The sequence below is a fragment of the Globicephala melas genome, chromosome 12 (assembly GCF_963455315.2).
Source record: "Globicephala melas chromosome 12, mGloMel1.2, whole genome shotgun sequence".
Taxonomy (NCBI): Eukaryota; Metazoa; Chordata; class Mammalia; order Artiodactyla; family Delphinidae; genus Globicephala; species Globicephala melas.
This window is the reverse complement of record NC_083325.1, coordinates 82,256,388-82,267,478: the sequence shown is the minus strand read 5'-3', so window position 1 is coordinate 82,267,478 and position 11,091 is coordinate 82,256,388. Positions and strand designations below refer to the sequence as shown.

The 11,091-nt window shown below is 53.9% G+C and overlaps 1 protein-coding gene across 1 annotated transcript; it reads left to right on the top strand.

Moving 5' to 3' along the window:
* Positions 1-957: 957 nt before the first annotated feature.
* On the top strand, positions 958-6,398 carry CIMIP5 (ciliary microtubule inner protein 5). The gene is given in 4 exon segments (XM_030844542.2): positions 958-1,016; positions 1,018-1,141; positions 3,651-3,820; positions 6,125-6,398. Coding segments are annotated over 4 exon segments (627 nt in total).
* The last annotated feature ends 4,693 nt before the right edge of the window (positions 6,399-11,091 follow it).

The window sequence follows — 11,091 nt, the reverse complement described above, 5'->3', positions numbered from 1 at the left end:
GGTTTTCAGTTCATCTTTTTTGGAGACAAACTTCAAAGTCACCAAATGCCAGCCATTCTCATCCCAGCTCTGGAGGAAGCACAGAGGGAGGAGGAGAGACAGGGTCCCAGCCCCACAGCCTCTGCGTTTACTCTGATGTCCCAGCAGGTCACACCCGCTCAGTTCCTTCCTCATACAAGTGCTGGCAGCTCTTTGTGGCCCGGCGGCTCTCACCCCGTCTCCTCCACTCCAGCCCTCTACCAAGGCCAGCGTGGGCTCCACCACCTCCTCTCACCTGGACCACGGCCACGTCACCTCACCTGCTCGTCCTTTCCTGATCTTCTTTGCCCTGCGGCTTGAAGGCAGCAATGTCCCCATTGTGCACGAGCTCTCGACACAGCTCCAAACAGCCCGGGGCCCGGGGCCCCCCTCCAGCCCCAATGTCACTGCTCAAATACCAATGTTCTCTCTTGCATCCAAGCTTTTGCATTTGCCCCAGTTTTTCCACCTGGTAAATCCTTTTCACCCATGAAGACCCAACCCCTTGGCACCTCCTTCATGAGAGCAGGATCCAGAAGAGGTGCCCAGGGCGGGGCACGCACAGGAGGGTTGGTGTGTTGCCTGCATCTGTGCCCGCACACTGGGGCGTTTCATGCTCCCTCCACGTAGCAGGGCTGTGTGTGTGTGTGTGTGTGTGTGTGTGTGTGTGTGTGGCCATCCGCCCCAGTATCTGCTTCCCAGTCATGCAGAGGTGGGAGCACCATGCCCAGCTGGGTCAGCCCACTGAAAAGTTTCATGGGAAGAACCATGACTCTGCCAACACACAGCGGGTAAGAAGGAGCTGAGAGCCCCAGAAGTGTGGCGTGCCCGGGGCAGAAGCCACGGGGGGTGGTGTCTGAGGAGGTCCGAGCAAGAGAGGCCTGGGAGAGGTCACACGCATGCACACACGCACACACACGCACACACACCCCTGCACCCATGGGAAGCCACCCCACCCCTGGGCTCCAGAGAACCACATCAGCTGGGTACCGACAGCCTTTTCTCCTCCTCTGCCCGGGATGGGCCTCTGGTGGGCAGGAGCCCTGCTGGCACCCCCCAGGCCCCGACGGCCGCGCGGACGGCCCTGGGAGCTGATGGTGTGCAGCGGGGCCAGCTGTGGAGGGTCTAGAGGCCGGACGAGGAGCCAGCGGCGCTGGTGCGGACCCTGCCCCCGCCCCCCAGAGGCACCCCGCACCTAACTCAGGGTCTAGGAAGCTTCTGGAGAAAGAGAGACGAGAGACAGGGGTGAGAGGGAGTAAGCCAGGTAAAGGGCGGTGGTGGAAAAGCGCTTGGGCTGCGCGGGGGCGGGGGGGGGGGGGGAGAACCTGAGCCGGGGAAGGTGAGGGAGCCCAGCCTTGGGCAGACTCAACAGAGTGAACAGCAGGGCCCGGCAAGGGGGGCGGGGCAGCCGCACCTGGTGCATCGGGGAGCCCATCAGCCCTTTGCAATAAGCCCTGCAGCTGGAGCTCACGGGATAAAGTGCACCGGCGGGTAGGGGGCAGCCATGACGCCGTGGCGCCTGGGGCGGGATGCTGGCCCTCTGACCCAGCAAAGGACGTGCCTGCAAGCATCACTCAGTCCAGAAGTTCCTAGGAGAGCTGCCCTGTCAGGCTGCCGTGGCGGGCAAGACGGGCCTGGTCCCGGCTGCACGGAGCCCTCACTCTCAGGACAAGGCAGCCAAAAAGCAACAGAGGCACAAGGAGCAAAGTGTGGCTGGTGTCAGGAGGAAACGGACTGGGCAGAGTGCACGCCTTGTTTTTCCAGGAGCTCACAGAGGCCTCTCTGAGCAGGTGGCATTCAGGCTGAGACCTGAAGTATGAGAAGGGGCCACGGAAGAGTCTGGTGTATTTAAAAAAAAAAAACGCCACCACATAAAGAACGTGCATGTGGCCAAGGCGGTCAGTGAGGGGACAAGAGCCGTAGGAGGAAACACCCACGCACTTACTAAAGTCTAGGTACTTTTTTTCAAATGTCATGAGACGCCCTGGAGGGTCTTAAGCAAGAGGCTGATGTGACCAATTTACAGTTTAAATTACCAGGCTGGCCGCTATGCTTAGAAAGAATTGAAATGGTGGGCAGGGGTGATGACGTTTAAGAAACTGGGGACAGCGGGGCGAGTCTGTGGTGGCCTGAGCTCGGGTGGAGGAAGTGGAGCTGGAGATCTGTGGAAGAACGCAAGGAATGTTTTAGTGGTAGAATTACGACAATTGCTGATGGATTGGAGAGAGAGAGAGAGTGTGTGTGTGTGTGTGTGTGTGTGTGTGTGTGTATGTGTTGGGGTATAGGGGACATGTACAAAGACAGGACCGTCTAGTGCCATTTAATTTTTCCAACTAATAATAGAATAAAGGAAGTTTTCTTTTTGAAAAAAGGAAAAAGAAAAATAAATTACTCAGAAGAACAGTACAATGGAGACCATGAAAGAAGAGTTAAAATCCTAGGGAACAGGGCGAGAAGATCCAACATACCTTCAAACTGAGCTCCCCAAGGAGAGAATGGGGGACATGAACTACTTGAAGAGAAAATGAGAACTTTCCAGAACCACAGAAATACGTGAATGCACAGATACTGGAGGATGTGCTCCACAACCACAGAAGGGAAAACAGGCAAGGAAGCCACAGGGCCCAGAATGAGGGGAACCCCAGCCTGGTGGTCCTGGAGAGCAGCCAGCCCCAGGGAGCGAGAGGACCCAGGGTCCCGGCAGTGAGAGCGCCAAGTTCCAGCCACGGCACTGCCAGGGAATTCCCTGGAGAAAACGTTTAAAAGAAATTGTTTATGACCTGATGCATTCGATTGTGTGGAAAATAATATTGAGAGGGAGCCTTACAATTTATTTGGAGAGTTTGGAATCAATGATCAGTACATAGAAACCTAAGATAATCAGGGAAAATGTCATTATTAACGCTAGAAACAATTCTAATCTGCACAAAGAAAGGAACTGGGATCATATTATGCAATAAGTAGTATAATTAGTTCATCAATGAATAGGATTTATATAATTAGAAGGATATAAACCATACATATCAAGTGAACCAACATCTATAATGCAATGGTTTTGGAAGAAATGGGGAAGAAGAAAGGGTGAAGAATGCTAATTCATTATCTCCCCTAGTAGAAAGCCAGTAGGTAAGCTTACATTTTTAGGACCTCAAGAAATGGCAGTGCACGTTTATTCTTTCAGAATATGGAGGTGAAAGGCTTGAAGAAACAGCTAAGAAACTGACTCTAGGTTGTGGGTCTCGCGGGCTCTGAGGATTGGGGCAGAGAAACCTGCTTTTCTTCCAAGTCTTACAGAATTGTTTGACTTTTAAAAAATAGATTAAAAATTAAACTACCAGCACAGCTGACACCATTTTTCTCATTGTCACTTTCCCTCCCCCGCCTTACCTTCCTCTGCCACACGCACTGGAAGGTTGCCAGGCTTTGGGGAAGTGAAAACTGGTTTTTCTTCGCGAAATACTGGCAGATACCCCAGCAGACCCCGGCACAGGGTGAGCCAGCATCCGGGTTCCTGACGCACCTGCTACACCCTCTGGCATCAGTTTCCACTCCACTGAAATGTGTGTTCATTGTACAGGCTCCACCAGAAACACTTGTTGATCCTTGGCATCTGTTCCACTTACTGATTTTAGTTCCTCCGTGATGTAATCCACGCATCCGTGGCAGCAACTGATTCCTGTGACCCGGGGACAAACATGGTCAAAATGTCGCAGGGAGGGCTCACACTGCCGCCGTGTTTTCTATCCAGGGGTCAGAATTGGAGTTTCCTGCAAGACTATGACCCCATGGTAAGACAAACCACGTTCCTGTCTGACATACTTGCACTTAGAATGTTTATTTATTCATCTAATGTTTATTGAGGACCTACTGTGTGCTTGATGCGGAAGTGTACAGAGACCAATAAAATACAACCTTGTGTCAAGAAACTCGGGGTCTGGTGGGAAAGAAAAGACTTACGTGTTTAGAAATTACTTTTCCCCAGTGTTTCTTGATTTTAGTGAGACGAACCCATTGGAAACGACAGGCATCAGCTGCTGAAATGTTTTCCTTTGCCTGAGGGTGTCCGCAGTGTAGAGTGAGGTGGGGTTGGCGCCACAAAGAGAATGCGTTTGGGTGAACACGCTTTGTAAACGAATTCCCTGTGTCTAATATCACCACCGCCAGTCCATCCTCCACCAGAGTGATTTTCCTAAACTGCAAAACTGACTATATCTCTCCCTGGCTTAGAATCCTTCAGTAAATCTGCATTTTTCAGGATGGTTTACAACACTTCCCATGATCCAACCTTGCCTCCCTCCCCGGCCTCCTTGCTCACCCCACGGTGACCCACAGGTTTTTGTTTTTTTTTTTTGCGGTACGCGGGCTTCTCACTGTTGTGGCCTCTTTCATTGTGGAGCACAGGCTCCAGACGCGCAGGCTCAGCGGCCATGGCTCACGGGCCCAGCCGCTCCGCGGCATGTGGGATCTTCCCGGACCGGGCCACGAACTCGCGTCCCCTGCATCGGCAGGCGGACTCTCAACCACTGCGCCACCAGGGAAGCCCACACAGGCTCTCTTTTATCCATGCCTCTGTGCATGCTGTTCCCCTGCCTGAAATTCCCTTCCCACTTTGTCAGCCTGATGGCCTCCTATTCATCCTTCAAGACCCCCCCCGAATGGCTCCTTCTGAGAAATCTCCCCTTCCTGAGCAAGCATGACCAGACCACTGTGGTCTTCACCCACTGGCACATCGAATAAAGATGGCTTCATTACTGCACAAACACCCCCAGCACCCAATAACTATTTAGCACTCAGTTCACGTTGGAGGAATGAACAAATGGGAGAAGGAATCTGGCTGTATAAAGCGTGGTTAGAGACCAGATTGGAAGCCAAGCAGTGTAACAAGCCAACCAAGGTGGTGGCCACACTGGCCTGGCCCTTGTGGGCTTTAGGGAAGGTTTGATATCTGTATGGCTGGCCTTGAGGGGTTGCCGTCTGCCCTGCGATCGAAGATTGAGTTCATAGGGCCTGAATTCCTACCCTGAGCCCCTGGCCCAGGCTCTCAGGCTACAGAGCCTCTCCCTGCCCCGGGCTGTGTATGAGCAACCTGACCCCTGAAACCCTCGGCCCGCCCAGACGATGGGACCACCTCAGCGTGGACTTTGCCGGCTGAGAGCCCGGATCCTATTTCTTAAGACTGGTCCTGTCTCTTATGTTTGACACGGGGCAGCACAAAGTTAACTCTAAACAAGGGCAGGGAAGGCTCATCAGATTCGTCCTAACTCAGACATTTACTCACTCCTCCATCCATCAGTTACGGAAGTCACCAGAAAGCATGCCCAGGGCAGCACCGCTCCTAAGACCCCAAAACTGGAAACAAACCCAAACGCCCCCGTGGCAGAACAGATAAATAACTTGTGGAGGATTCACCCAAATCACACGGCGGAATACCGTTTAGCACTGAGAACCAAGGGCCTGCCACCACACACGGGAACACAGGTGAATCTCAGGAACACATCCTTGAGAGAAAGGAGCCAGAGGGAAGAGACCGGGACCTGTTTAGGTAGAGTTCAACACCAGGCAAAACAAGTCAAGCCCAGGTCGCCCTGGAGGTCGGGGCAGTGACTGAGGGGTTAAAAGGAGGCATCTGAGGTGGGTCTCGTTCTATTTCCTGGTCCCGGTGGGGCTGCACGGCACTCATCGCGTGGGCGCTGGTTGAGCTGTACAGTTGTGACTGGTGCACTTTTCTGTGTGTGCGTTAGATTTCAAGTAAAAATCAACCAAAAAACATGGCGTCCCCACCACGTGTGAGGCGGTGTCTTAGGCCTGGGGGTGGGGTGGAGGGGGTTTAGGGCGTGGTCCCTCCCTCGGCTGGCCAAGCATCACGGTGAAGGGGTCCTGGAAGCACCTGTGTAGGGAGCCCTGGGTGCAAGGAGGAGGGAGTGTGCATCTCTCGGCTGGAGAGTTGAGTCCCGGGTCCGGAGCGGAATCTGGGGTCGGATCACCCAGGGGATGCTTCCTGCAGAGGCCATCTTCTCCCGGCTCCCTTCTCTTTCCTGCTCAGGCCTCTCCTGTTTTCCCACAGCCGGTGACCCTAACAGTCCCCTCTCCTCAGGGCAACAAGGAGCCCCGGGAAGTTGCTGGAGTGCGTGCCTCTCTTCTCTGACATGGTCCCCAATTCCACGAACCAGGCTGTGGGCAGCAGGGTGGACACGCCCCTGGGGAAAGCCCACATCAGCCTGGACTTCTCCTTTGTGGAAGGAATCCGGAAGAAGGAGCTGGAAGATGAGCTACGGCCCATCCAGGAGGAGGGCCAGGCGGGCCTGCCCCCCGCGGGTGTGGGGCAGCGGGGACGCTGCTGTGGGTCCGGCACCTGTGCCCCGGACAGCACCCCTGCATAAGCCGGGGGTCGTCATCTCTGAGCCCCACGCGAGCCTTAAGAGGCCTCCTGGCTCATCTGCGCACCTGACATGGAGAGGACTCAAGAACCTGCCTGAGGCCATATAGCCGGCAACAGTGGGGCTTCCCTAAGGGTCAGGGCCCCATGAGGGGTCAGGAGCGCCGTCCACTGGGCTCGGATCCTGCTGACTCAGCAGCTGCAGCCTTGGGCGCGTTGCTGGGGCCTCTGCGCCACCGTTTCCCCACCCGTAGCATGGTGTGTTCATTTCCTGTCGCTGCTGTAACCAGTGACCACAAGCTGAGAGGCTCAAAACAACACACACATGTTATCTCGCGGTCCCGGAGGCCAGAAATCCAACGTGGGCCTCACTGGACTGAACTCAAGGCGCTGGCAGCGCTGCACTCCTTTCTGGAGGCTGGAGGAATCTGATTCCTCACCTTCTCCAACTTCGGGAAGCTGCTCACATCCCTTGGCCCATGGCTCCTTCATCCTCAAGGGCAGCAGCGTGGTATCTTCAAATCTCTCTTCCTCTCTCCCTCCCCCACCGTTAAGGACCCTGTGATTACACTGACTCGCCCTGATCAGCTCATGGTCCTCAATGTAATCACATCTGCAAAGCCCCTTTTGCAGGCAAGGTGACATATGCGTGGTCCCATGGACACCTTTGGGGAGCCACTTTTCTGCCTACCACGTATAGGGATAAAATGGTACATTTTGGGGCTTTCCTGGTGGCGCAGTGGTTGAGAGTCCGCCTGCCGATGCAGGGGACACGGGTTCATGCCCCGGTCCGGGAAGATCCCACATGCCGCGGAGCGGCTGGGCCCGTGAGCCACAACTACTGAGCCTGCACATCCGGAGCCTGTACTCCACAACGGGAGAGGCCGCAACGGTGAGAGGCCCGCGTACCGCAAAAAAAAAAAAAAAAAAAAGGTACATTGTGTAGGGTTGTTGTGAGGATTGAATGAGTTACCCTGGGTAATTGTTTAGAGCAGTGCCTGCAACACGGTATGAGGATGTGTTTGCAGAGGACGGCCCTCTCTCAGGAGGGAGAGCTCCATGCTGGTGCAGTCACCCGGGGAGGATGCGGGTCCTCAGACAGGGGCTGCTGAGAGGGTCGGGTCTCCGGTGAGGGTCTCCATCTTCTTTGTTACCCGTGTAATGGCCAGGGTGGTCAGAGCGAGGCTAAAGCCAAGAGGGGGGAGCCTGCCTACAGGGGACCTGAGTCGAGGTGGTGCTGGCCGCCGTCACAGGTTCCCTGGATCCATCCACATCCTCTGTGTTGTGGGGCAGGCAGAGAGGCACCTGGACCTGGGCTCGGGCCAGAAAGGGAAGCAGGGAGCCTGGGGTCCAGGTGACGCTCACGTGAGCAGTGCTGGCCCAGGGCCTGGAGGGAAGGGAACACTTGCTAAGTGCTGGTCTCCTTCCCCTCCCAAGGGTCGTGTTAGCAGCCCAAGAAAACTTTACGAAGGGATTGTTTTCCAATCTGCAGAATCCTTGATCGCCACCAAGAATAGTCCTCAACGGTATCAGGAGTTACTCAGGACGCACTATTTCCACACAACATAAAGCCCACCCCACTTCACTGCCAGCCCTTGACTCCTGCAAAGTGTAACGGAACAAATCAGGCCTGATTCTGACCCAGCTGGGAGGAGACAAGGTCACCCACAACAGGACACAGCCCTTTGCACTTGGACCTGGAGGATGCAGCCTTCTTTTTCAGAGTCTGAGACGGAAGCTGGGTTCCCTGTCCAATCTGAGATCACATGCCTGGGCAAAAGTCAGTGGTCAGTACAGTCAGGGTCAAGGTCACATCGTGGCAGCATCACAGGACAGACAAGTGTCCCCTCTTGGACTGGGCTGGTCCAAGACAGCTGCTGTGGCTCCTTAAAGACTCTATCTGCATTTTTGCCATAAGGATGCTCCATTTTATGTTTATGCCCAGAAAAAAAAAAAAACAGCACAATAAAGTTATTTCCATTAGAGAGACAGGGTCAAAGCAAGAGGTATTCTGGGAACTACCAGGAAGTGAGAGAAATCGAGGTTAAACATCGATGCATATGCCTGCCCCGAGAGGGAAGGCAGGAGGCCGCTGGCTCACACTTCCTGGAGCACGGCCACCCAGAGACGGCGCGGTGTACTGCGCACAGACGCTGTGCCTGGCACATCACCCAAATCGCCTCCTTGCTAAGTATCATTGTCACCATCTGAGAGATTTGGAAACTAAGCCAAAGACTTCATTCAGTCTGGTCTGGGTCCCACAGCTTGCAAAGAGTTGGGATCCCATCTCACGCCATCTCCTCTCCAGGCCTCAGTCTCTACCTCGACGGGGGAGGGGAGACAGATTCCTAGGACATCCCCAGCTCAGGGCTCCGTGCTCTGAGCATTCGGTGAGCGCTGAATCACACAGCTTTGGGGGCTCTTTTAGAAAGTTGGTACCGTCATGCAGTGGGACACACCAGCCCATTTCTTGCTCAAAGGTCCACATGGAGCTGGGGCTCAGCCAGACTTGGCTCCAGGCTTCGGACTGGGTTCACGTCTGTGCACCTGTCTCTCGTGCTCTTGGACCAACAGCTTCCTGGGCACGCGCTTCTCACGGCACGTCACTACAGCCCAAGAGCCAGACCAGGCAAGGCTTCCGTACACCCCATCCGATAACATTTATTGGCCAAAGAAGTCACGTGGCCAGCCCCAGCCTCACTAGGGCAAGAAAGCATACTTCTCCCCCAGCGGGAGGGTCAGAGGGCAAACACCTGACCGATTCCACAAGCTTTGGACGAGAGTTTTCTGTAAGACACATAAAACAACATCTGAAATAGAGCCCTGGGTCTCCGGCTGCCTGCAAAGTCTTTGGACTGAAAGGATCCCAGACCTGGTCTGTCCAGCCTTGGACGAGCCCTTCTAGAGCCAAGCACCTGCTCCTGTTTCTGCTCCAGCTTATGCCTGACCCCACCCTGGGGCTGGGGACCCTGGACCTCTCAGCCTGTGGGAGCTTAGACACCAGGTGCGGACTGATGTCTGTCTGTGGCCCCGACACCAGCCTCATGCCTCGTTTGGGCCAGAGCAAAGGAGGCTGGATGCAGCAAGCCTGCAGGGTCAGCCCCAGGCAAGGCAAGAAGGGGCTTTATCAGCAGGTAAATGGGGGCATCGCAGAACCCAGGGGCTAGGAAGCAGCAGGTTCTAGGAAGGACTGGAATCGGGGCTGATGAGCCATAGCGAAGCCTGAAGGCTTCTTTCGTCCATTTTTATCACTGCTTCTCTGAGCACGCCTGCCTCACCCTCCTCTCCATGGCCAAACCAATATCCCTGCTTCCATGGGATTAAAAAATGACCACTGTTCAGGGAACACCAGCCCAGGGCGCCTTCCTGTGCCAGAAAGTAAGGAAGTGTTCAAAACAGCGGGGAGAAATGTCAAAGGGACAAAAGTGCCCACCTGAATGGGCTCCCACGGGCTAAATTTGGGATAATTTGAGCATCTAAATGACATTCATCCCTAACTGCACCTGTGAGAGCTAAAGCCAGTGCCCACAAATCCCACCCGAGAACAATGCTGCTAATACAGCATCAAAAGTTCATACCAATAATTTTTAAAATTTTAAGTAGAGGAAGAAAAGCTCTTCTCCCCTGAAGAATACAGGAGAAATGATATAAACAGAAAATTACCATTTTATAACTAATTGATTTAAGCAAGAATCCATAAAAGACGCTGTAACCACTGGGTCAGAGAGTCTTAGGGAGCGGCAGGTGGTGAAATCTGGGAGATTCCACCTTAACCAAATACTTATTAAATGTAACCTCCCCATCCTAGGCTGTTGACATCATGAGTCTCCTGGTGGGACCCACAGGGGCAGAGACTCGCCCGGGGAGAGCTCCCAGACACCTCACACAACCTGAGGGCGACTGAGGAAACACCAGGTTCCCCTCAAGACATCAATGTCATAAAAGACAAAGGACAACTGAGGACGTGATCCAGGTCAAAGGCGACCTGCGTTTAAGGTTGTGACCAGCTCTAACGGACACTTTGAGACTAAATATCAGATAATGGACTAAATATCAGATAACACGAGCTAAGTATTAGATAATAGCACTGTATCAGCGTTCAGTCTGCGCAGGGTGATAATTATATCTGGGTTAGGTAGAAGAACACCCTCGTTCCTGCAGGATGTATGCTGAAGTATTTACGGGTAAAGCCACGTGAGGTCTGTTACTAACTCGAATGTGGTTGAACAACAACAACAAAATGTGGGTGGTGTGTAAGTCGAAAGACACGTAAAGCAAAGGTGGATAAAAATTTTAACAATTGATAAACTTCAGTGAAGAGCATATAGGTGTTCATTGAACTATTCTTGTAACCTTTCTACGGGTTTGGGGATCTTCAAATCAAAGCGGGGGTGAGGGGAATGGCCATGACCAATGGCCCCTGAGTTGAAGGCTTCCCTATTGAAGAGCCGGGGTGAGAACGGACCACTGGGGCAGCGGTTCCGAATGGGACAGTCAGTCAGTGCTTGATGCCAAGGTGTCTGGGAAGGTATTTCCAGACCTACTTCAGTCAGGGAGCTGCCCTGCTCCGGTCAGCTGTGGCCCTGGGAATGGGGTCAGGTTCATGTGACAGGCTGTGTCCATGTAACCGTGTAGAGGGCAAGAGGCAGCGTTTCTTTCAGATGAGGACACTTATTACGGGCTGCAGAGATATCCCA